This window comes from Dipteris shenzhenensis, chromosome 3 (genome assembly GCF_047967505.1).
Source record: "Dipteris shenzhenensis isolate YYH24624 ecotype China chromosome 3, Dip_SZ_1.0, whole genome shotgun sequence".
In the NCBI taxonomy this organism is placed as follows: Eukaryota; Viridiplantae; Streptophyta; class Polypodiopsida; order Gleicheniales; family Dipteridaceae; genus Dipteris; species Dipteris shenzhenensis.
Genome location: NC_141598.1, coordinates 19,165,141 through 19,189,476, shown reverse-complemented (window position 1 = coordinate 19,189,476; position 24,336 = coordinate 19,165,141). Strand labels below are relative to the sequence as shown.

General features: G+C 41.5%; 1 protein-coding gene across 4 annotated transcripts; it reads right to left on the bottom strand.

Moving 5' to 3' along the window:
* Window positions 1-21,081: 21,081 nt before the first annotated feature.
* LOC147903480 (pentatricopeptide repeat-containing protein At1g08070, chloroplastic-like) lies at window positions 21,082-24,014 on the bottom strand. 4 transcript variants are annotated; one of them, XM_087399236.1, is made up of 3 exons: window positions 23,446-24,014; window positions 22,335-23,236; window positions 21,082-22,166 (listed from the first exon to the last, which is right to left on the bottom strand). In XM_087399236.1, exons 1-3 carry the CDS (start codon window positions 23,466-23,468, stop codon window positions 21,217-21,219), a joined length of 1,875 nt encoding a protein of 624 aa, XP_087255362.1. In that variant the 5' UTR covers window positions 23,469-24,014; the 3' UTR covers window positions 21,082-21,216. The 4 variants fall into 4 exon arrangements, with proteins under 4 accessions (XP_087255362.1, XP_087255359.1, XP_087255372.1 ...); XM_087399246.1 differs by having other exon boundaries at window positions 21,559-21,635; window positions 21,889-23,236; XM_087399239.1 differs by having other exon boundaries at window positions 21,588-21,751; window positions 21,889-23,236.
* Window positions 24,015-24,336: the final 322 nt, after the last annotated feature.

Below are 24,336 nucleotides of genomic sequence, written 5' to 3'. Positions count from 1 at the left end.
ATCATCTGGCCACATCACCTGCCACATCATTTGGCCATGTCATCAGTACCACATCATTAGTGCCACATCATCATTGCCATATCACCTTGCTGACATCATCAACTGTCACATCATCTGTGCCACATGGCACACTGGACCTCTGTAGGCACACACAGTGCTCCACAATCACTATATGTGACCACTCCTGCCACGTCAACACAGGGCTCCACTGGCACACCTCTTGCTAGGCATAGTACCACATCATCACACTACATGTGACCCATAGTGACACACCATCATTGAGCACCATTTGCACTCCTTTTGCCCCTCCACCTAGATCAAGCCGTATCTCTTGATCCAGGAAGCATTTGAGGGTACTCCAAAAAGGAAAGTCCCTCATTTTTTTGTGCTCTACATGCTCGTCACATCATATGTACATTTTTGTGCAAGTTACACTCACATTTGAGCCTCGGTCGACAAAACCACTTCCTTCACACACATTTTCCTCTACATCGACGCATCTGACCCAGCACTTAAAAAGAACAAAAGAAAAGGAATTATTCATTGTTATTTCATCGATCGATGGTATAGATCTAGATCAGAGTAGACTAGATCACCATAGAGGGGATGCTTTGAATTTCCCCAAGTTGCCAATCTAAGCCATGCACAAAATTCCCGACTAGTACCTACTCGGAGTCAGTCCATACACTCACATACGATTTCACATCATTACATTACCTGAAACCTGGTGTTCGTTAGTTCAATGAGCACACTTCAGAGAGTATAGAGGCATTGCATATTATTTTAATGGAGAGATAGCACTTGATTTCACACACACATGCCACCATTATAAAGCCTATTCGGCTATCTCACGGCATTGTGCACATCATTTCAGCCTTATAAAGCCTCTTGGCTATTCCCGGCATCATTGCCACAAGCCTTGTAGATTTTATATATTACAGTTCTATCTTCATCGATGGTTGAGAGATTTCACTTGGTACAATCAGTGTATTTGCAGTTGATTCATACAGAGATTTTCATGACACTTTTGAATACATTTCTTGCACCATGTCTATGACTAGCAACCTCAATCTAGAGGCATCTACTAAGTTAGACAACTCCAATTATGATGCATGGAAATACCGAATGGAGACTGTTCTTGTACTTCAAGACAAGTGGGAGTATGTCGATGGGTCTACACCTAGACCATTGAATGATCCAGCCACCAAATGCTCTACTCCACCTATTGTCATAGCACCAGCAATGGGATCTATAGCTACACAAATAGTTTTCGCACCAGTAGCAGATCCTGCCATTGCTCAAGCTCAGGTAGAATGGGATAAGAAAGACAAGTATGCCTATCATTTGATCAAGCAGAATGTGCAAGATGTCATGCTAAGACAACTCAACATAGTTAAGACATCGAAAGAAGTATGGGATATGTTCGCAGCTCTCTGTGAGTCCAAGAACACATCTAGGATTCTCACACTGAGAAACCAGATCAACCAAAGTTTTCACAATAGCAGTGAAACCGGTCATGCTTATGTAGTCCACATAAAAGACTACAACAATCAACTTGTAGCAGTAGGAGAACCTCATAGAAATGGTTCAAGTCATTCTGAATGGACTAGATTCAAGTCATTCTGAATCTAGTCCAGAGTATTGCCATTCAATGGCAAATTCCAAAACTGGAAAAACTTGAGTCAGTCCTACTTGGTAAAGAACTCAGGACTCAAGTAATTCAAGCACGTAAAGGTCATTCTAATAATCAGGCATTCACAGCTTCAGAAAGAAGCAAAGGCAAAGGTAGAGGTAGAGGCATAGGTAGATCATACTAGAAAAGTGGTCATCATCAGCAAAGTCAGAATCAGCATCAGCATCATCCTCAACAACATCAAAATCAACAAAGAAGAAATCATTCCAACCGAGGAAGATTCCAAGCAGGAGGGAATGCATCCACCAATGTGTCAAACATCTAGTGCAACTACTATCACAAGTTTGGACACTATGAAAGAGATTGCCGCAAGAAGCAGTACAACCAAGGCAGTCAATCCAGTAGTAATCGAGAAAATCTCTGAGGTAGAGGAAATCATCGTGGTGGACATTCTAGTCAGTCATTTTGTAAATGAACATGGGAATATGTTTCTTGCGAATGAGGAAATGCAAAAAACTGATACATTGTACCCAGAATTGTACCCAGACACTGATTTCAATCCCAAAGAGGATTTCAGCTATCAACAAGTCGACCAAGTGGAACAGGATCCTTGGTACATTGACAGCGGTGCATCATCTCATATGACAAATCATCAAGAATGGTTCACAGAAATGAAGCCATTAGAAGGTCAAAAGAATGTGATCTACACAGCAGACAATACACCAAATCCAGTTCAAGGGATAGGTGTTATCCCTATGAACAATTTCACTAGTACGAAAGGATTGGTGAAATATGTGTCTATGTTTCAAAGCTCAACAAGAACCTTTTGTCAATAGGTCAAATGATGGAACACAACTACAGAGTCATCTTCAATGGTGATGAATGCACTATCAGAGATAAATCCAAAAGATGTCAGCTAGTAGCAAAAGGTGTCAAGGAAGGATGCTTATACAGAATGCTAGCTATAGTACTAGATAAGCATGCCATGTCAACTCAACCGCAACAGATGCCACTATCTGAAAATGGCACAAGGGATATGGTCATGTCAACTTCAAGTACTTGTTAGATCTTACGAATTACAATATGGCAATTGGGATTCCGAAGCTACAGCTTCTTGGAAAAGTTTTCGAAGCATGCTGCTTCGGCAAACAAAAGTGAACCAACTTTGGCAGAAGTACTTCTCATGCACGAGGTATTCTTTATTTGATACAAACAGATGTATGGGGTTATGCCCAAACCTGCAGCATCAATGGTTCACTTTACTACTTGACTTTCATTGATGGCTACAACAAATATTGTTGGGTCTACTTTTTGAAAGAGAAATCTGAAGTGTTTTCTAGATTTCAAGAATTCAAAGCCATGGTAGAAAACCAGATAGGCAGAAAGATCAAGGTCATGAGATAAGACAGAGGAGGTGAATACATGTCTTTAGCATTCATGAACTTTTGCAAAAGTCACAACATATGAAGACAATTCACATGTGTAGATACTCCTCAACAAAATGCAAGAGCTCAAAGGAAGAATGGGACTTTAGCAAACAATGCTAGAGCAATGCTTAGTGAGAAGCATCTTTTGAATCAATATTGGGCAAAAGCAATAGCTACAACAAACTACTTGCTTAATCGGCTTCCTACTGAACTGATACAGGGTATGACTCCTTATGAAGCATTCGCTGGACACAAGCCACACATTGGGCATCTCCACATATTTGGTTGCATAGCATATTCCCACATACATGATGATCATCGTAGGAAATTGGATGCAAAGTCACGCAAATGCATCATGGTTGGCTACAGCAAAGAAAGCAAAGCATACAAGTTGTATGATCCCATCAACTGCAAAGTCATTATCTCCAAAGATGTAATCTTTGATGAGGAATCAGAATGGAAAATCTCACCTACACAAGAGATAGAAGCATCAACTTCACAATCATCTACAGAACAAGTTGATGAAAAAGAGCAAGAATTGCCAGCAACACCCCAGCAGAGCCACAACAGCTTAGACGGTCTACTAGGGAAAGCAGACCACTAGCCAGATTGACATATGCTCAGAAAGGCAAAGCAATTCAGGTGGAAACCACCAACTATTCTCTTATGACTACCATCATGGCTACAGAAGAGCCAGTGTACTTTGAAGATGCAATAGATAAGCCAGAATGGCAAACTGCTATGAATGAAGAAATGGATGCTTTGTATAAGAATAATACTTGGGAATTATGTGACCTTCCACCAAGAAATAAGGCCATAGCAAACAAATGGGTATACAAAGTGAAGTACAATCCAAATGGAAGTATTCAAAGATACAAAGCCAGACTAGTTGCAAAAGGATTTGCATAACAATATGGTCAGGACTATGATGAGACTTATGCTCCAGTAGCAAAGATGGATTCTATATAGTTCTTGATATCACTAGCGACACTCACTAGATGGAATGTGTATCAGCTCGATGTCAAGAATGCATTTCTCGATGGTTATCTAGACGAGGAAGTCTACATGCAACAACTAGCAGGTTATGTTGAACTAGGAAAGGAGAATAAGGTTTGCCATCTCAAGAAAACTCTCTATGGCTTAAAGCAAGCACCCAAAAGTTGGTACAGCAAAATTGACAAGTATTTTGCTAATCTGGGATACATGAAATCCAACGCAGATCATATTCTCTACTACAAAGTTCAAGGGGAAGATATTGCTATTGCACTTTTGTACGTAGATGATTTGATTGTGACAGGAAGCAAGGATAGCTTCATCAAAAAATTGAAACAAGACTTATCTGTAGAGTTCAACATGAAAGATCTTAGACTTATGCACTATTGTCTTGGAAATAAGTTCTAGAGAGATTCAAATAGCACATTCATGAGTCGACTCAAGTATGTTGATAGTCTCTTAAAGAAGTTTCATATGGTAGACTGCAAGATTGTAGCTACTCCCATGGAACAGAGTTTGAAACTTACTAAATATTTAGAAAAGCCTATAGTTAATGACATATACTACAGGTAGCTCATCGGATCTCTTATATATCTGATAATCGCATGACCAGATATTTGTTATGCAATAAGCTCACTAGTATAATTTATGGCAAATCCAAAATAGTCTCATTGGAATGTAGCCAAAAGACTCTTGAGATACATCAGAGGTACAAGTTAGTTGGGATAGAATACAGAGGAAGTCATCCACGGTTGCATGGTGATAGTGTGACTATGCCGGAGATCATGAGACTAGGAGATCAACACAGGGATATGCATTTTTCCTTGTTCAAGCTACTATATCATGGTTGTCAAACAAACAGTCAACTGTTTCTTTGTCTTCAACTAAAGCAGAATATAGAGCACTCACTACAGGTGCATGTGAGGCTATATGGCTCAGAAGATTATTGTCAAAAACAGATTACTTTGATGAGTCAAAGCCAACAACAATCTACTGTGATAATCAATTGGTTGGCCAAGAATCCAGTATATCACTCTAGGACAAAGCACATTGATGTCAGAGAGCACTTCATCAGAGAAAGAGTGTTACTTGGTGACATCACACTGTAGCATTGTAATAGCAAAGAAAATGTTACAGGCATCTTTAGCAAACCACTCGATAAAGAGCTATTCGAGAAACACCGACTAGCTCTTGGTTTGACCTAGAGGAAGGACATTCCCATTGAAGGAGTGTGATGAAATGTAATGCTCAGTCCTTCTTTGATTCCCCAGAATCATCATCTTGAGGGAAGGCCTACTTCATGATGTGGATCTTAAGGGAAGGTGTTTAGAGTTCATGCTCAACATCATGTGATCATTTGTGCATAGCACCATCATGTGATCATATGTGCATAGCACTAACCCAATAGAGTCCTATAAAGGAAAGGGTTAGATTCCCTAACCCTAACCCTAAATGGGTTTGTATATATTCTATTTTTTCAACTAAATCTAGTGTACAGTTAGTCATTTGTGGTGTGCTCTCTAGTTGTGCCCTCTCTCCTCATCTCCACTCTTCCCCTCTCCCCTCTTCATATTTTGTCATTATCCACCACCACTGACAGAAGGTGGCAGTAATTACCACATAAGTAAATCATGAAGCCTAATCATCTCTAATCATTACTATGTAAGGTAGTACTACCGTCTTGAATTAATCAACATTCAAGCCAACCACTGTAGTGGCTCTAACCATGATAGTTCCATTTCCTTCACTATTTTGTCTGACATCCATCTTGACCATTTATTTCTCCCTTGCAGCCAAGACATAAACTTAAGGCTCCACTATTCCATTCCCTTCACTGCTTCACCTTCTATCCTCTCAACCATTTCTTTTCCCATTGTACTCAAACTGCAAAGTTAAGCCTACACTATTCCATTTCCTTCATTGTTTTGTCTTCTATCCCTCTCAACCATTTCTTTCTCCCTTGCACTCTTTCTATAACTTCTATCCCCTCTCATAATGGATCCCCTTGGACACACTGAGATCCAAAATATGTCCGCGCAATTCCAGATCTCCTCACATAATCTTTTCTCCCCCTCTACACAGTTCGGGAGCTTCTCACACAATGTTTTCTGCACCTTTGTTAGCACAGTGCGAGAGCCTCTCCTCCCCTGATCTTGAAATTACGACATATGGGAGTTCCTCACTCACTCTTTAAAAGCCCAATCTGGATTCTCTCACCAACTTCACCAGGTTGGTACAAGAGGTGAACGTGAATGAGGGACAAATAGTCTGTCAAGATCAAAAGAATAACATCTTTGAAAGCATGATTGAAAAGGCACTAGGCATTCCCGGAGGCGATGTGCAAGCACACTTCTTGGAGAAGCAGTTGAAGAGAGGATATTCTAGATGTACACCCCAATGCTCAGATTAGTGTCGATGATGGATTCAAGCTTTCTAGCTTGCCAATAGACCTCCACGATGTACTGAAGAAGACAATGCACTTCTTTCTTGATACAAAAGGAACCATGAAGTTCTGCCATGTTCAAGTAGTAGTAGAGCAACTGAAAGGATTTGATGTCTCTTTGTCAAGGTCAATCTCCAAGAGTGTGATAACCAACTTGAAGAATTGCACATTGGATGGCAAATTCAAATTCAGCTTAGTCTACTGGAGCAATGCACCTAATGACATCTATTCTCAAAGGGATTTTTGAGCAATATGATAAGAAGATGTCTTAGAAGATGACTTTTCTACAAGAGAAAGCCATCGATGCACCAAAGGCAACACTACATGAGAAAATTCTCAGGGAAGGTGCAGAAGCCTAGATAGAGGAGGCAGAAGTGAGGGCCTTGCAAACAACACAAGAGCAAGCTAAGTCCGCTGAAAAAATAGTTGACATGGAAAGGCATAGAAGAAAAGAAGCAGAGAAGCGCATCAAGGAGCTCCAGAATAGGCTTGAAGACATCAAAATGGATGGGAACATCGCAGAGGAGCTAGCAATGATGCAAAACCATCTTGAAGATCAGAGAGCCAAAAAGGAGGCTCTTTACAACTGACTCTATAACATGTAGAACACATTGAACATTGAAAAAGATAGATGCCAAAGGAACTAAAAAGGGATAATGCAGTAACCAAAGTGGTGATGTAGGAGCTATGAAAGAGCTTGTTGTCTCTGTGCCAACATGGACTTAGGTGGAACAGAATGTGTGTGTAGAACGTACATGCATAAGGCTAGAAATAATCCCTCTTAGAAATCCAACTTGCATGTTCTACATGCAAGTTCTACATACGATTCCTACATGCAAGTTCTACATGTGAGTTCTACATGCCACTCCTACATGCGAGTTCTACATGCAACTTCTACATGCAAGTTCTACATACAAGTTCTACATGCAACTCCTACATGCAACTCCTACATGCGAGTTCTACATGCAACTCCTACATGCAACTTCTACATGCAAGTTCTACATGGAACTCCTACATGCAACTTCTACATGCGAGTTCTACATGCAACTCCTACATGTAACTCCTACATGCAGGTTCTACATGCAACTTTTATATGCAAGTTCTACATGTAGAGAGATAATGTCTTATAATTCCTACATGCAGAGAGAGAAGATCTCTAACTTGTATAAATAGCTCATAATGGAATGAAACCCACACTCTTTGGGGCATTGTGTTGAGTTCTACTTTGGTATTCCAAGCAATTGTCTCAAGTGTCCATGCTTCCTTGCACTCCATGTCCAAAAGCATGTCCTAACCTTGCAACTCCTCCTCCCCTCTCCTCCAACCTTGCAACCCATCTTCTCCCTCTCCTCCTCCCCCCTCCTCCTCCCTTCTCCCCCTCCCTCCTCCTCCTCCTCCTCCCTTCTCCTCCTCCTCCTCCTCCCTCCTCCTCCCTTCTTCTCCTCCCTCCTCCTCCTCCTCCTCCTCCTCTCTCCTCTTTCTTCTTTCCCCCATGCTCTTACACCTTCTTCCTCTCCCACTCCTATGCTCCCCCTAAACCCTTAGTTCTTCAACCCTTAATCCCCATGATCTACAAGGGAGACGAGTTCTCCACCATGTACTCTACTCTAAACTTTGGAACCTCTTCTAAACTCTGGAATCTCTCTCTAAACCTTGTAACCTCCTTCTAAACCTTGGAACGCCTTCTAACCCTGGAACTTCTTCTAAACCCTGGAACCTCCTTCTAAACTTTGAAACCTCCTTCAAGCCCTTAAACTCCTCCTAAACCCTGCAACCCCCAATGAAGGCAAAAGCCTTCATTATCTCAACCATGATGATACACGTTCCTTTTACACATGCATGCACTATGTTTGCTTGCCACACTTAAGCCTACATCTCTCACGGGAACATGACTCGAGGTCCTAAGCTACACGTATACTACAAATGACAACCCCAATATATCTGTAGGTGACAAAAAGCCTTGGAACCCTACATATAAAGATTACCCTGCTCTTCCTATGGAAGCCATAGGAAAGAGCCAACATTTGGCACCATTGCTGGGGAGACTAGCGTCTCAAGTAATGAGAGTAAACATATGCAGATATGTATAAAAAACAAACTACTTCGAACTTTCATGGATATAACACTCAAGGGCAAGGAGAGTAAATTTTTTTTTCCATTTCTAGCCAAACATATCAACCCCAAGCATCAACCTTGGGTTACCTATGGATGTGCACACTTTTCGAGCAAAAACCTATGAGCAGAATAGTCCGAGCGATAATTTTTTACACCAACCATGCTTGTATATTTCTCAAATGAATATACAATTCTTTCTTAATTTCTCATTTATGGAACCATATACTTACTTATTTTTCATTATAACCCTCATTTTAGAGAACATCATCTATATATGAACAAATAGTGAACACTTTAGAAACTCCTATAAATACCTCCCTACCATACTCTCTTTTGAGGATTATGGTAATTAAATCAATTTAAAAGAGTTTCCCTAATCTTTAGCAATCCCATATTTGAAGCTCTCATATAACAATGTATACCATATTCCTTGGATGAGTAGGAAAAAGATATTGGAACTGATGGATCCAAGTATGCAATTGGGAGTGTGCTTTGTCAACCTGATGACCATAAGAAAGACTACCCATTCTACTTCGCCAGTCGATAACTCAATGATGCAAAGATCAACTATACCACCACAGAAAGAGAAGCCCTAGCAATGGTATATAGTGTAAAGAAATTTTGGCACTATCTACTGGCAAATGATTTTGTCTTCTACACTGACCATCAAGCATTGCTTTATCTTGTAAAACGTCTGTGTACACTAGGAAGAATAACCAGATGGCTCCTCTTGCTTCAAGAATTCAACTTTAGAATAGTGGTCTGCAAAGGTGCCCAACACTACATTACCAATCACATGTCTCGTGTCAAGTTAGGAGAAGAAGCCACTAGAGTAGAAGATGACTTACCAGATGCCACACTATTTCAAATAGATGTTATTCCAGAGTGGTGTGGAGATATCATTGGGTACTTGATGGCAGGAAGACCACTCCTTGAAATGAAAGCAGTAGATGCCAAAAAATTGATACTAAAGGCTGCAACCTATCAACTTATTGCAAGACAACTGTATAAGATGGGCAAGAAGATGATATGTAATGCCTCATGAGATCATGCCAATCCTGAGTGAAGTCCATGAAGGCATTGTAGGAGGACACTTCCAAGGGGAAGCCATAGCAAGAAAAGTTCTCCTCATAGGCTACTGGTGGCCAACACTGTGGGCAGATGCCTATGAATATGTAAAAGGTTGTGATGTATGCCAACGGACTACTAAACCACAACACAAAGACTTCAATCCCCTAGCAACAGTTGTTGCACAAAAACCATTTGAAAAATGGGGAATTGACTATGTGGGTCCCATACATCCAGTAGCAAAAGAAACACAGGCACGCTACATCATTGTGGCCACTGATTACTTTACAAAATTGACTGAAGCTAAAGCAGTCAGAAAGGTAGATGCCAGAAGCACAGCAAGATTCTTATATGAAAATGTGATCACCTGATTGGAATGCCCCATTGACATTGTGTCAGATAGAGGCACACATTTTGTCAATAAGGTAATCCAAGAACTCTTGTTTGGCTTCACAGTAATCCATAGAAAAAGCACACCCTACTACCCCCAAGGGAATGGACAGGCCGAATCCACCAACAAAATAATATGTATTATCCTCACCAAGGTAGTAGAACCATAGCGTTCTGATTGCAAAGAAATTGAATGCAGCCTTATGGCCATACAGAACCACACTCAAGGTCAGTACAGGGAACACACCTTTTCAATTGGTGTATGGCCTTGAAGCTGTGGTCCCACTAGAATTTGTAATACCAAGCCTACGCATAGCAGTATAGGAATGCATGGGAGACCATGAATCCTTGAAAGAAAGGCTCTATCAATTGGAGAAGCATACAGAGATAAAACTAGTCGCCTACCATGCCATGACAACAGAAAAACGTAGAAGAAAGACACGGTTTGATAGAAATCTGAAAGCTAAAGACATCAAGGAAGGTGACTTAGTCCTGTTATACAATGCCAAAGTACACAAGGGGAAACTGAAGTATCTAGGTCAAGGACCATACCGAGTACAAAAGATGAATCCCATCGAAGCTATACTGCTAGAAACATTGGATGAAGTCCAATTCAACACAATAATAAATGGGAGCCAACTGAAGTGCTACTACATCAACACGCAAGCCCCATCCCCAACAAAAATGAAGATTTGGGAAACCAAGTCTTCCTTAGTTAGGATTAGACTATATCACGGGCACTCACTAGCATATGCACGTTTTTTGAGCGCTAGATTGTTACATGCACACTCACTGGCATGTGCACGTTTTTGCACATTTAGGAAGACCTAATCAATTTCGTATTAGGGATGATTGAGTCTTAGTTTCCCTATTAAATCCCACAAATAAGCATATAGTTAGACACATCATGTGCACTCACACGATTTTGCATAGGCACATAATAGATTGCATCAATAATAGTATCACATACTTTCATTCCATACTCTCAAAGCATGCAATGAATTCACAAGCAGGACAAGAAGCTATGCCAAAACTAAAGATGAATTGGCAAAAGAGTCTGTAGCCTCAGCAATGAGACCCTCGCCAAACATTATACTCGTCTCCTATATGCAAAAATATCAGACTTGCATACAAAATTATCTACAAGCTCAATGATATGGGTGCAATCACATCCCACATGTATGCAAGATAGCAAGAAATGCCAGCCTCAACAATGAGACCCCGGCCAAACCTCTTCCTAAGAAGATTCAATGGCAGAGTCCACAACCTTAGCAATGAGATCCCCTCTGAAATTCACAACCGTCTACCCCTTCTTAAGAGGAGATAAGCTTCCTGACTACAAACCATAAATTGTATGGTGCAAAAGCATTATAGTAGAAATGACTCACATGCCACAGCCTCAACAGCCACACTGGGTTACGTACATGGAATCCCAACTCCAAAATCAAAATAAGACATAACCCGAGGATGGATAATAAAATGGATCCACGAGTATGTTGTCTCTGTGCCAACATGGACTTAGGTGGAACAGAATGTGTGTGTAGAGTAGCGGCAAAACTCCGCTTGTACTTACATAAGGCTAGAAATAATCCCTCTTAGAAATCCAACTTGCATGTTCTAACTGCAAGTTCTACATACGGTTCCTACATGCGAGTTCTGCATGCAACTCCTACATGCGAGTTCTACATGCAACTCCTACATGCGAGTTCTACATACAAGTGCTACATGCAGCTCCTACATGCAACTCCTACATGCGACTCCTACATGCAACTCCTACATGCAACTCCTACATGTGAGTTCTACATGCAACTCCTACATGCAACTTCTACATGAGAGTTCTACATGCAACTCCTACATGCAACTCCTACATGTGAGTTCTACATCTACATGCAAGTTCTACATGTAGAGAGAGAATGTCTTACAATTCCTACATGCAGAGAGAGAAGCTCTCCAACTTGTATAAATACCCCATAATGGAATGAACCCCATACTCTTTGGGGCATTGTGTTGAGTTCTACTTTGGTATTCCAAGCAATTGTCTCAAGTGTCCATGCTTCCTTGGACTCCACGTCCAAAAGCATGTCCTAAACTTGCAACTCCTCCTCCCCTCTCCTCCAACCTTGCAACCCATCTTCTCCCTCTCCTCCTCCCCCCTCCTCATCCCTTCTCCTCCTCCCTCCTCCTCCTCCTCCTCCCTCCTCTCTCTTCTTTCCCCCATGCTCTTATACCTTCTTCCTCTCCCACACCTATGCTTCCCCTAAACCTTAGTTCTTCAACCCTTAATCCCCATGATCTACAAGGGAGATGAGTTCTCCACCATGTACTCTACTCTAAACCTTGGACCTCTTCTAAACTCTGGAACCTCCCTCTAAACCTTGGAACCTCCTTCTAAACCTTGGAACTCCTTCTAACCTTGGAACTCCTTCTAAACCTTGGAACCTCCTTCTAACCCTGGAACCTCTTCTAAACCCTGGAACCTCCTTCTAAACTCTGAAACCTCCTTCTAGCCCTTAAACTCCTCCTAAACCCTGCAACCCCCAATGAAGGCGAAAGCCTTCATTACCTCAACCATGATGATACACGTTCCTTTTACACATGCATGCACACTTAGGCCTACGTCTCTCACCGAAACACAACTCGAGGTCCTAAGCTACACGTATACTACAAATGACAACCCTAATATATCTGTAGGTGACAAAAAGCCTCAGAACCCTGCATATAAATAATACCCTACTCTACCTACAGAAGCCGTAGGAAAGAGCCAACAGAGCTTCAAGGCTAGGAAGGATGGGGCAGAGAGCAACCACGGTGGAGAAGACAAGGTAGCTCTCCAGGCCAAGGAGGATTGGCCAAGGAGGATATAGAGAGCAACCACAATGGAGCAAGTGCAACCAGCAACCAAAGTAAAACTTGTAGAACCACTTTTGCAATTTTGGAAAGTTAAGCACAAGAAGCTACAACAAGATTATGATAAGGTTATGCACGAGCTTGCAATGGCTTTCAAAAGTTTTGAAAAGTAGTCCATTGTCATGAGAGATTTCCAAACTAGAGTGGAAGTCTTAGAAATGGTCCATCTTGATGCTATTGATCACTTTAAGCACCTTCAAGAGATGCTGAGGGAGTTAGATGAAGCTATTGCACAGAGTGAGCTAAGAGTGGAGGAGCTGACAGAGAACATCCGCAGCCTTAGGATGAGGGAGGAAAGAGTCAAGAAGAAAATTCTTCATGTACAAAATCAGAGTATGGTATTGACGGTTACAATAGTTAAATAGCCTATCCTGTTATGCAACAAGGTTCGAAATGCTCTATCTGTAAGACCCACATCATAGAGGACTACATGATCCTATGGCCTTTGTGCCACCACCCTGCGCATGTTTTTTCCTTTAGGGTGTTTGTGGATACAAGCTCGTCGGCATGTAGAGTATGTAAGGTACCACTACCTAGGTCATGGAGAAATCAAGTGTGCATGCTTGCTATACAACTATCAGAAGTAAGAAAGTAGATATTGCAGCTCAATTTGCCATTTGGGAAAAATTTGCAAAAGACAAGGAGCTTGAATTTAAGAAGCCCAAACTACAAAGAAAAGGAGTCTGAAGAGAGGAACCAACCCTTTTCAAGAAAAAAGCAAGGAGGACCGAGCCTGCAACCAGGGAGCTCAAAGTAAGAAAAGATGAAGTGACATAAAGGGAGGGGTCGGACCCCTAAAGGGAGGCACCATCCCCATTCAGGAAAGGAGCAAGGAGGGCCTATGTAATCTATAGATTTATTAATGTTCTCCAAAGTTTACTTTGGCAATGTATCTATTTTAGGATAGCACTTTGATTTTCTTAAGTATAGCACTGGTTGGTTGCACACTAGGATTACAAGATGAATGGCATACAATTCATTTGTTTAGGATTTGTGGTCACCAGTCCGATGGCTGAAATATAATAATAGATGAAGAGAACCATTCTTTAAAGGGGATTGTTTTAGTATAGCACTTTGCAACAGTACAATCCATTTTAGGATAGCACGGTGGCAGTACAGGATAAGTGGTCATCACTAGCGTGGTGGTTGGTTGCACACTAGGATATTAACTGCTACCAGTGCGGTGGTGGTATACAATTCATTCATTTAGGATTTGTGGTCACCAGCCCAGTGGCTGAAATCTAACAATAGATAAAGAGAACCAACCTAAAGGGGATTGTTTTAGTATAGCAGTTTGCAACAATTTGATCCGTTTTAGGATAGAACAGTGATAGTGCAGGATAAATGGTCATCAATGCAGTGGTTGGTTACACACTAGGATATTAGCTGCCACCAACATGGTGGTTTGCTTCTATTATTACAAGATGAATGACATACAATTCATTCGTTTAGGATTTGTGGATTAGTTATGGGATTTACTAAAACAAGTGCGGTGATTGTTTGGGATATACTAAAAATAAGCATGGTATTTATCGTTTGGGATTTACAAAAACAATTACAAAAGCAAGCACGGTGGTTGTTTGGGATTTGCTAAAAGAAGTGGTCTTAATACATTCTTCATTGTGGAATATTGTTTCCTTGCAATGAGACTACATTTTTTTAATACTATCTTAGTCGTCCTCATCCACTACTCTAAGATGCCCCATGATGTGCTCATGTGTGTCTAAATCCAATTTGAAGACACTCTTGCCCTTCTTTCGGTGGCACAAGTTGCATTTGGAAATTAATAGCTCTTACTAGATGAGAGTACACAAAAATTTGAGGACTCTTATGTAACAGAACGTAATTGTGGCCTCTCTTGGATGTTTTTTTGTACCAAAAAGCTCCAACTACTACATCCCACTTCACATAGGTTGTTCCCCAATGATCCTTAAATGCTTCCTTGACGTTGTGCTGCTTAGCTTTTGTGCACTGCAACACAAAGTATGGGTCATCCTCCTCATTCTCCCCAGAGGCTGCGACAACTGCAAAGTTATCCCCCTCTTCCAGATATCTAGTAAGGTCATCAAAACTCTCCCCAAACTGTGGCAAGTTGTTGTTTGTCTCTCCATTGTTTGTCGCTCCATCTGAATGTAGAGAGAAAACTTCAACCCGCTCCCATGTCTTCATAGTTGCAATGTTCTCACAATTGTCATGATCCCCTATGATGCACGCACTATAGAAACAAGAAGTTTTCCTATTTTGATTAGATGGTTGTTTGAAAAGCCACGTATGTTGTGTAAACCACAACCTCCTTTAATTTTCTCACAATCGTGTTGGCTTCTTCTTTGCACTTCATCCACTTGCACTTCATGGAACATTTTGTGCACTATACTATTTGTTCACTGTATGTTGAACGGGCCTATGGAGAGGTTGGCTGTAAGCCATGTTATAGCATCATGGGCATCATTGACCTTTTCTTGAGGGCATGTTAATTCATGTTTAAGTAGAGTTATCTTAATAATAGCACCACATCCATCATGTTCATCCTTGCCATGGCTAGACCCAAAGAAATTCCACATTATGTCTAGACTGGGTAGTGATTTGAACCTTGAGACAAAGTAGAATCCACAGGTTGATTTAAATTGAGAGGCAACACCATCTGACCACACCCAATGTTATTTATATTTTCTGCATGGGGATCTTCTTTTTTCAGCCATTCCCATTGCAGTAGAAAAGCATGCTACACAAATAAGGTGTCATGTTTCCTATCATCTAAAATGTAGAAATGGTATGTATGTTGCAATGACATGGACTCCTATGAGTCAATAAGCAGATTGGCATCAGTCATCATCATAGAAGAATCAAGCAAATGATTGTGCATGAGATGCACAAGAATTGTTACCTGCTTGTTGTACCAGTGAGCACTTTGTATCTCATCTTGTTCTTGAAATGAATAATTTTCTGCAAAATCTATGACAAAGACAATAGTGTCATGGGAAAAATTAGCAAGGCACATCCTGAAGTGCTTGTTGTGCCAATTGGCCGTGAAATTGTGAAGCACATATTTTGGGATGGATTGAACCAAATGACCTATAAGCTCCCTTGGATGAGTGCTCTTAGCCATCTCTTTTTATCGGATCCTTCAACATTGACATTTTTAAATCTCCTCCATTTTAGAGCAACAGGGTTGTCTTCCCTCATTTCATTTGGACAGACATGAAATTGCCTCTTCTTTAACTTCACACTTCAATGCTTGCATGTGCCACGAATGCATTCAATGCAGTGCCACTCACGAACTCCCTTTGGACAAACCATTGTCTCCGACAAAGACCTTAGGCTACAAAACCTGGTCTCCCTTGCAACACATGATGAGGATCCAGGTGGCCTATAGACTGGACATTCATCACGGAGACATGGGCATTGATCCCCATGGAGCAATGCTCCAAAGTCATTCATAGCTAGGCAAGCCAGGTCAAAGTCTATGTGTGTTTTGCAAAAACAAACATTCTTATCTTTGAGTTTCTTGACGTACCAGGGCTTACAATGCCCAAAGCTCCTCTACCCAATTGAAATGTTAGGATTCTGATCCATAAACTTGAGATACAGCTCCATCTGCTGCTGCTGACCCAACATGCGGGAACAATAGTATATTGAGTCCCCTTTTTGCACTACTATGAGGAAAACAAAACAAAACACAGTACATGCAAAAACATGATCTAAATAAACTAATCAACCTACGGGAAAAAAAAATAGTTTCAACCCTTAGGCTAGTTTAATACAGTCACATATAATGAATCTAATAATTAAACTAATTAAGCTACTAGCAAAACAAATTAATTTCACCCACCGTGCTGGTTTAGGGACAATCACAATTTCAACCACCGAGCTGGTTTAGGACAATCACAATTTCAACTATTGTGCTAGTTTAAGACACGGTCATAATTTTAACCACCAGGCTAGTTTAGGACAGTCGTAATTTTGACTACTGGGCTGGTTTAGCATTACGGTTACTTCTTCACATATTAGACAATAACAAGTATATCGCTTTTCATTTTTTGAATTTCACAATTAGTAAAATAACAATACATTTCTTTTCATTTTTGAATTTCACAATTAGACAATACATGTATATTGCTTTTCATTTATTTATTTGTGTTCAACCACAATTTCAATCAGTAACTACTGTTTGACATGAATCAGCACAAGGCTACTTTAGGACAATCACATTAAGTTCAAGCTATCCCGGTCTAGAAATTAAGTGGTATATGACCCAAATTAAATTTAACTAATTTAAGTACTAAGAAACATAATAATTTCGACCACCAGGCTAGTCAACAACTAATTTCGGTTCAACCATGCTGGTTCAGGACAATCGCATAGCTGGTGTTTGAGCTGAACCAACCACGGTTGCATGAGGGCTATTTTAGTAAAATAACAATATATTGTTATGAAATATATGCTATTAATTTCTATTCAACCCCACTAGTTCAGGACAATCACATAACTAGTATTTGAGCTGAACCAATGGTGGTTGCATGATGTCCCAACTGGTGAGTTGGTTTAGGAAATTAACAATATATTTCCGTTCTATGGTAAAATATATTGTTGTTAATTTTTGTTCAACCACGCTAGTTCAAGAAAATCACATAACTAGTGTTTGAGTCAAACCAGCCATGGTTGCATGATGTTCCAACAATGGAACTAGTGTAGGACAATCACATTAAGTCCAAGCCAACCTGGTTTAGAAATGAAATAAGTAAACTATCCCAAAGCTCAATCACAATGGTTTAGGCAACCACTAACATGCATTGTATCAAGCATGTGTCTGATGCGCTCGTCAAACACCTTGCATCCTATCTACTTTTAACAGATGCCCTTTTTATTTGGAGAAACTCTAGTATTTTCATGCCAAAATGTTGACACTCTAGCAATGACTTCTGCACTTAGGCTGTCTCTCCTTTTCTTGCGTTCTATTGAAGCCCATAGACTTCTCGGACCAGGATGATTGTGCATTCCTTGTTCTTTGCATTCAATTGTTGGAGCCACGCTAGTGCTACTCTATAAGAAGTCTTCTTTCTTCTCATTGTTTCTCCCTTCGCAAACGTTGCAAAAGTGTAATCTGTTATTTTTTAATATTGTGCCATTGCTTTCCTCAACCTGCAATCTATTCCTTGTGCCTTCACCAAGCTTTTTAGCTTTTATGTCTCGTAGCCTCTGTCTGCTTCTCTTGCAAGCCATGGTGAGCTGCATGCTCCATTGACGCCATGGTGATGATCAGTGAACCATCAGAATAGACCCTCTAGAACAGAGAGAAGCTTGCTTGTGAGGCGAGCAAAGAATAGAAGACAACTTACCCCAAAGATGACAATGCCAAACCAAACTCTCCGCAAGGTCACATCATGATGCGTGCAGGTTGTAGGGCAGGGGCAAGTTGCATGTACTTAAGATTCCAAGATTCGACAGGTGGGAAATGTGAAAATTCAAAATTTGTGTGGAAGTACCAAAATTTTGAGCCATTGGGTTTCCCCCCTCCAATGATACACATCAGCAAAATTGGATATCCCAAACAAGTGCACTGTGGCCTAAAATGCTTCAAAACACAAACAGGCCAAAGGACACACTATTGGGTTTGATGCTGTGTATTATGAAATGCAATGACCTTTGACATGCTTATGAGTCAAATAGCAAGCAATTGCATGGAAAAAGAAACAATTTAAAATTGTAAATAGTGTTAGATTTATTAAAAGACCTTTGCACATGCATAAATTACACATTTTTAACTTCTTCTATTCTAGGGTGAATCTAGATATCTATCAACAACTATGAATGTTTTAAGACCACCATGTTGTAGTCCCACTAGTTTGGATTTTATATTTTCAATCCATTTTTATTTTCAACAAATTAAAAAAAAGCTATGGAGGGTGCCCTCAAATGGGTGAGGCCTACCCCGCTTCCTCTTAAACCTGCAACACGCCACCACAAGAAGATAAGCACCTCTAAATGATTTCATCACTCTACTCTCCACTATCAATCCAATCTTACTCTCCAAACTGCATGCCAGCACTCCATCAAAATCTCCTTCCTGCTCTCCATCGCCTTCGTCTTCCTCACCCATCGCAGAGCTGTGCACCCTCTCCATCCTTTTCCCTTTCATTCTGCCCAACATCGGCTTCACGGAATACGCTCTCTAGACAACTGAATATATCGACCCCCTCCAGCCCATCGTGGGATGTTTCAACCATCATACTCCACTATCATCACTTGGAGAGGCGAGGAGGAAAATAAATCAACCACAATGGAACAATCTGGACAATGCGCTGCCCAGCTAAAGTGCACATGCGCATATATCTGAGGGGGAGCCACATGCATGTGACACATGGCAACTTGCATGGTCATATCTGCATGTCCATGTGTCACATGCATGTGGACCCCCCACCCACCTTTGATACCACTCTCACACCCCTTACCCCCCACGGCGAATTTACTAATGTGATTTTTTTCAAACAGGGCCCCCCTATTTTGTTCCAATTGGCAGTTCTATATTTACAAATAATTTTGAGCAAAAAAATAGTGTTGCTTATGTTGATATCGAGAAGTTTATTACATTGTAGTTTCCAACCTCAAAGAAAGATGATATTTTAAGTTTTTGTAGAGGACAGTAGAAACCATTGCATAGTAAAGTAATCCCCTGACAGGCACAACAAAATCTACCAAAGGCAAGGTCTACACCCAATACTTTCTATAGCCAGCAGAATTCAGCAAAGCTAGGAGCAACAGCAAGGAGCAAGGCAACTAGGAGCAAAACCAGGAGCGTCCCAACCAGGAGCATTAGAACCACTTAGATAGCCTGAAAGGTATGAAAAACCCCAATAGATCAAACTGGTTCCTCCTCAACCTATGTAACAATAGGGGCAAGGGCAGGGGAGGCTGAAGCAGGGGTAGGGGAAGCTAAGGTAGGGGTAGAGGAGACCGAAGAGAGGTTCCCACTCTGGCCTTTGCCTGCATGTGCATCCACCTCACTGGATGCATGTGCATCCACCTCAGTTTGAAGCTGGTCATGGGCCTTATTGTAATGACAGCTTCATCAAGGCACTTTCGTTCCTGTCCCACCAAGAAAAGAAGAGCACTTCAGCATTAGCAACCACCTGGTTGAACTAAAAATCATTTCTAGCAGTCCAAATGTAGTAGAGGGCATTGGCTCTGATCTGCACCCAGCTATCCTCTTTGACTCTATGGCATTACCAAGAAGCATTGCTTTCCAGATTATAGGTTCTCCTATGTGAATCTGCGTAAGTTTCCAAAGTCTTCTACAGGCCACAAAAAGATGAAAGTTGTGCAAAGCAAACTATATCATTTGCGTCCCATTCAGTCTGGGCGGTATATGATCAGTCTTTTCTGTCATGCTCCCTTCATGCCAACCCCTCAAGTAATCCTCCTACGCGTGGACATTGGTTATTAGCAGCCCTTTTACTGTTCTTGTACCTCTTCATACACGTAGCTTTTGTTGATTTTATTTTCCGATGTTGCTATAATTTCCTGGATTATTGATTCGACCTGATTGGTAACCATGCCATGTACTTTGGTCACCAACTGTGGTGCAGGTTCTGCTTCACTGTGTATCTGCAATACCTTCTGTATGATTTCCTTCTTGCCATTGCCTTCACTTTCCTCCCAAGACCTGCAACCATAAGCTTGAGCTCTCTTATTTCTTGTTGTAACTAGTAAATCTGCTCTTGTGGATCGCTAATCCTTTGCTTGATTGTCAATGCATAGGGGCTGGGTGTTGCTACAACAGTACAGTATGAGGGTTGGGCCGAGACAAACAACTTCGTTTTGGGGAACTCCTGGTGGCCTTCACAAATTGGACCCCTTTTGCCAAAGCTAACCCCCAGGATAAGGGTCCAAGCTGGTGTGAAGGGAAGCTAACCCCACGGAATGCTAGGGCTACTAGCAGTGCAGTATGAGGGTTGGGCCAAGGCCGAGACAAACAGCTTCGTTTTGGGGAACTCATGGTGGCCTTGACAAAATGGACCCCTTTGCCAAAGCTAACCCCCAGGCTAAGGGTCCAAGCTGGTGTGAAGGGAAGCTAACCCCACGGGATGCTAGGGCTACTAGCGACGTAAAATAGGAGGTTGTGACCTTTAACAGATCTGCAGATAAGAAAAGAAACGATGGTGCCTCATGGGTCCTAAGTAGCTCAAAGCTATGGTAAGTTTCTCTCACCATGCAGTCACGGCATGATCCTTGACTGAATTTGACTAGTGTGCTGAGCTTAAATAAGGTGTATATCCTCCCTCCTCGATTAGCACATGCAATCTCTTGAGCTTACCATAGATATTATCACTATTTGAATGGCCTTTATCTCCAACGCTAAAACAATATGTCTTGGTTTTTACCTCAACAAAAGCCATCCCTGGTTTCTTCCATGCGTTTGCAAAGTTTTTCCGTTCTTCCACTTGATCCGCATCCTCCCACATTCCAGCATCTGCATATATCCTTGACATAAGGAAATACCCACCAGCATGCCTGTGATCCATTGAAATAATACGGTCAAAGCAGCGTCTTCCTATATCCACCTTGCCATGAAGTCGGCAATGACTCAACAAAGACATCCACCCCATTATGTTGGGCAGAAATGGAGTATTTTGGAGTAATTCTTCTGCCTCGTTCAGACATCCTGCACGGCCAAGGATATCAACCATGCAAGAAAGATGGTCAAGCTTTGGGGCAACATCATGGTCTTTCTTCATACACATCAAAACCTTACGAGCTTCATCTACTAGACCTGTATGACTGCATGCAGAAAGAAGACATACAAAAGTTACATCATCTGGGGTCGAGCCCTGTTTTTGCATCTCCTCAAAATGTTGCAGCGCAGACTTATAATCACTATGATGTACATATGCTGCGATCATTGCATTCCACGTTACCTCATTTTGGTTTGGCAAGTGACTAAATACTCTTCTAGCATCCTCTAGGCTCCCACTTTTGGCATACATATCAATAAGGGCACTCTCTACGTGTGGGTCAGACTCGAAACCACTTTCTATGATGAGCTCGTGAATCAACTTGCCCTGCTCTAAAGCTGCTATGATGCAACATGCTTTCAGAATGCTCATGTATGTGACATTGTTGGGCTCAGCGCCCTCATGGTGTATTTGCTGAAACAGCAGGAGTGCCTGCAAACCTTCCCCTTGCAGGGCATATCCTGCAATCATTGCATTCCATGTCACCACATCTTGTTTTGCCAACTTATCAAAAACTCTCCTTGCATCCTCTAGGCTTTGACATTTGGTATACAGGTCAATGAGAGCACTCCCAATAAAGACATTTGATTCAAAATCACTTTCAATGACACTACAATGAATCAGTTTACCTTCATTGAGGGCTGTGATGCCAGAACATGCTTTCAGAAGACTCAGAAACGTTACACCGTCTGGCTTCATAGCTTCTTGCTGCATTGACTTGAAAAGTTGCAAGGCCTCCTGGCAGAGGCCCTGCTGTGCATATCCTGCAATCAATACATTCCATGCCACACTGTCTGGTCTTGTGCCTTCCCGTTGCATTTGCTGAAAAAGTTTAAACGCCTCCACACACTGCCCATGTTGCATATATCCAGCAATTATGGCACTCCATGTCACCACATCTCGCTTCAACAATTTGCCAAATAATTTGCATGCATCCTCAAAACTCCCGCATTTGATGTACATGTCCACGAGAGCATTACCGACAACAACGTCTGATTCAATACCACTTTGAATCAAGTGCCCATGAACTAGGTTGCCCTCAGTCAGGGACACCGCACAGGCACATGCTTTAAGTACAGCAGCAAATATGTGCCCATCTGGCTTTTCACCGGAATGCCGCATTTCCTGGTACAATTTGATAGCTTCCTCACCTTGTCCAAATTTAGCGTGTGCTGATATGATTGCACTCCATGTGAATACATTGGGTTTAGGTAGCGTGCTGAAGACTTGATTCGCTTCCAACAAGCTCCCACACACAGCAAACATGCGGACTAGGTGGCTCCCTAAAAAGGCATTTGACTGGAGTCCACTGCTCAAAATCAGGTGATATATGTCCCTGCCTGTTGACAGGTCTTTCTTATTGATGCACCCCTGCAGAAGATGATACAAGATGCCATTCGAAGGACGAATTCCTTGACAATTTGAACGTCTTAGAGCCTGAAGGGCCTCATCTATGCGGCCCTCTTTGCAGAGTTTTTTCAAACTCCCAATAGACGCAGAAGAGCCCAACGTACCATCGCTTCCCACGGCCCTGTAAAATCAGTCAAGGAGTGAGGAGTGCCTGTATGATTCCCTGAGGAAGTCAGACTCTTGAACACTTTAAATGTCAGGTTTAGTGCTCTGAATGGTGTTTCATGACCTCAAAATTTTGCATAAAGAATTTCAATGTATGCTTGCCAGAAGCTTATTGAATAGATGTAGACATTTAGACAGACCAAAAGCTAATGCTTTAAGAGACACCTGGTCCAATCCTTGCAGTTCATTCCAAAATTTCTCCAACTCCAGAGTTTCCGCCGTCAAAGTTCGTGTGGCAAGTTCTACCTCCACCCTCAGCGGACTCCATCAACTACCAGTTAACAAATCATTCTTGAGGCATGCAATGCATAAACTCTCTTATTCAATGTGGACGTGGCAATAATGCCGGCGCCCAATACACCTACAGTCGACCTAGGGAGGATCAGAAGCAAGAGTCTGGAAATTTCAAACAGCTCCCTAGGGCCAACTACGCCTGAAACCAGAAGAGGTACTTTGACGCCTACATGGCTGACTTACCTCACATTGGACAAAACAAAACTTGGGTTCTTAGAAAAAGTCTGCTTTTTGTGTTAGGTTTTACAACTCCATTCCTATCCAGAATTACTAGTAATCTTTTCTTTTGAGCAGTGTTGCTTTCCCGATTGGTTGGATCAAGAGGACGGTGAAGCTGCAGGATTTTGAGCAGACAACAAAAACGCATGCTACGCGAGAGAGAGAGAGAGAGAGACTATCCATAGAGCTTTGATTTATTTCCATAGATGTGCAAGTTAATGCAACTTTCGGCAGACCAGGATTCAGGACGTTGTGAATAATTTTGGCAGCTCCCACCGTGTGCTTCTAGCATATGTGTGTGTGTTTTCAATGTAATGATACTTTGAGTAGGCCTTATTAAGAGTGGACATACATATTTTCACAATTCATTACCATGTCCCATGCATATGAGTGTTAAAAATATGCATTGGTGTGCTTCTTGATGGGTATGATACTTTGCACAAGACTTAATGAAAGTAATACCCTTTTCTTTGCTGTGTATTGGATCTCCTTTGCATGGTTGAGCATGTGTATTTTCACATTTCTTACCATGCACCATGCATC

Excerpts from the sequence above, each read along its gene's own strand:
- LOC147903480 (XM_087399233.1), bottom strand. The coding sequence starts at position 23,468 with ATGAACTGCAAGGATTGGACCAG. Across the intron at positions 23,237-23,445 it reads AACTGCAAGGATTGGACCAG|GGCCGTGGGAAGCGATGGTA; the intron begins GTGTCTCTTAAA and ends CTGATTTTACAG.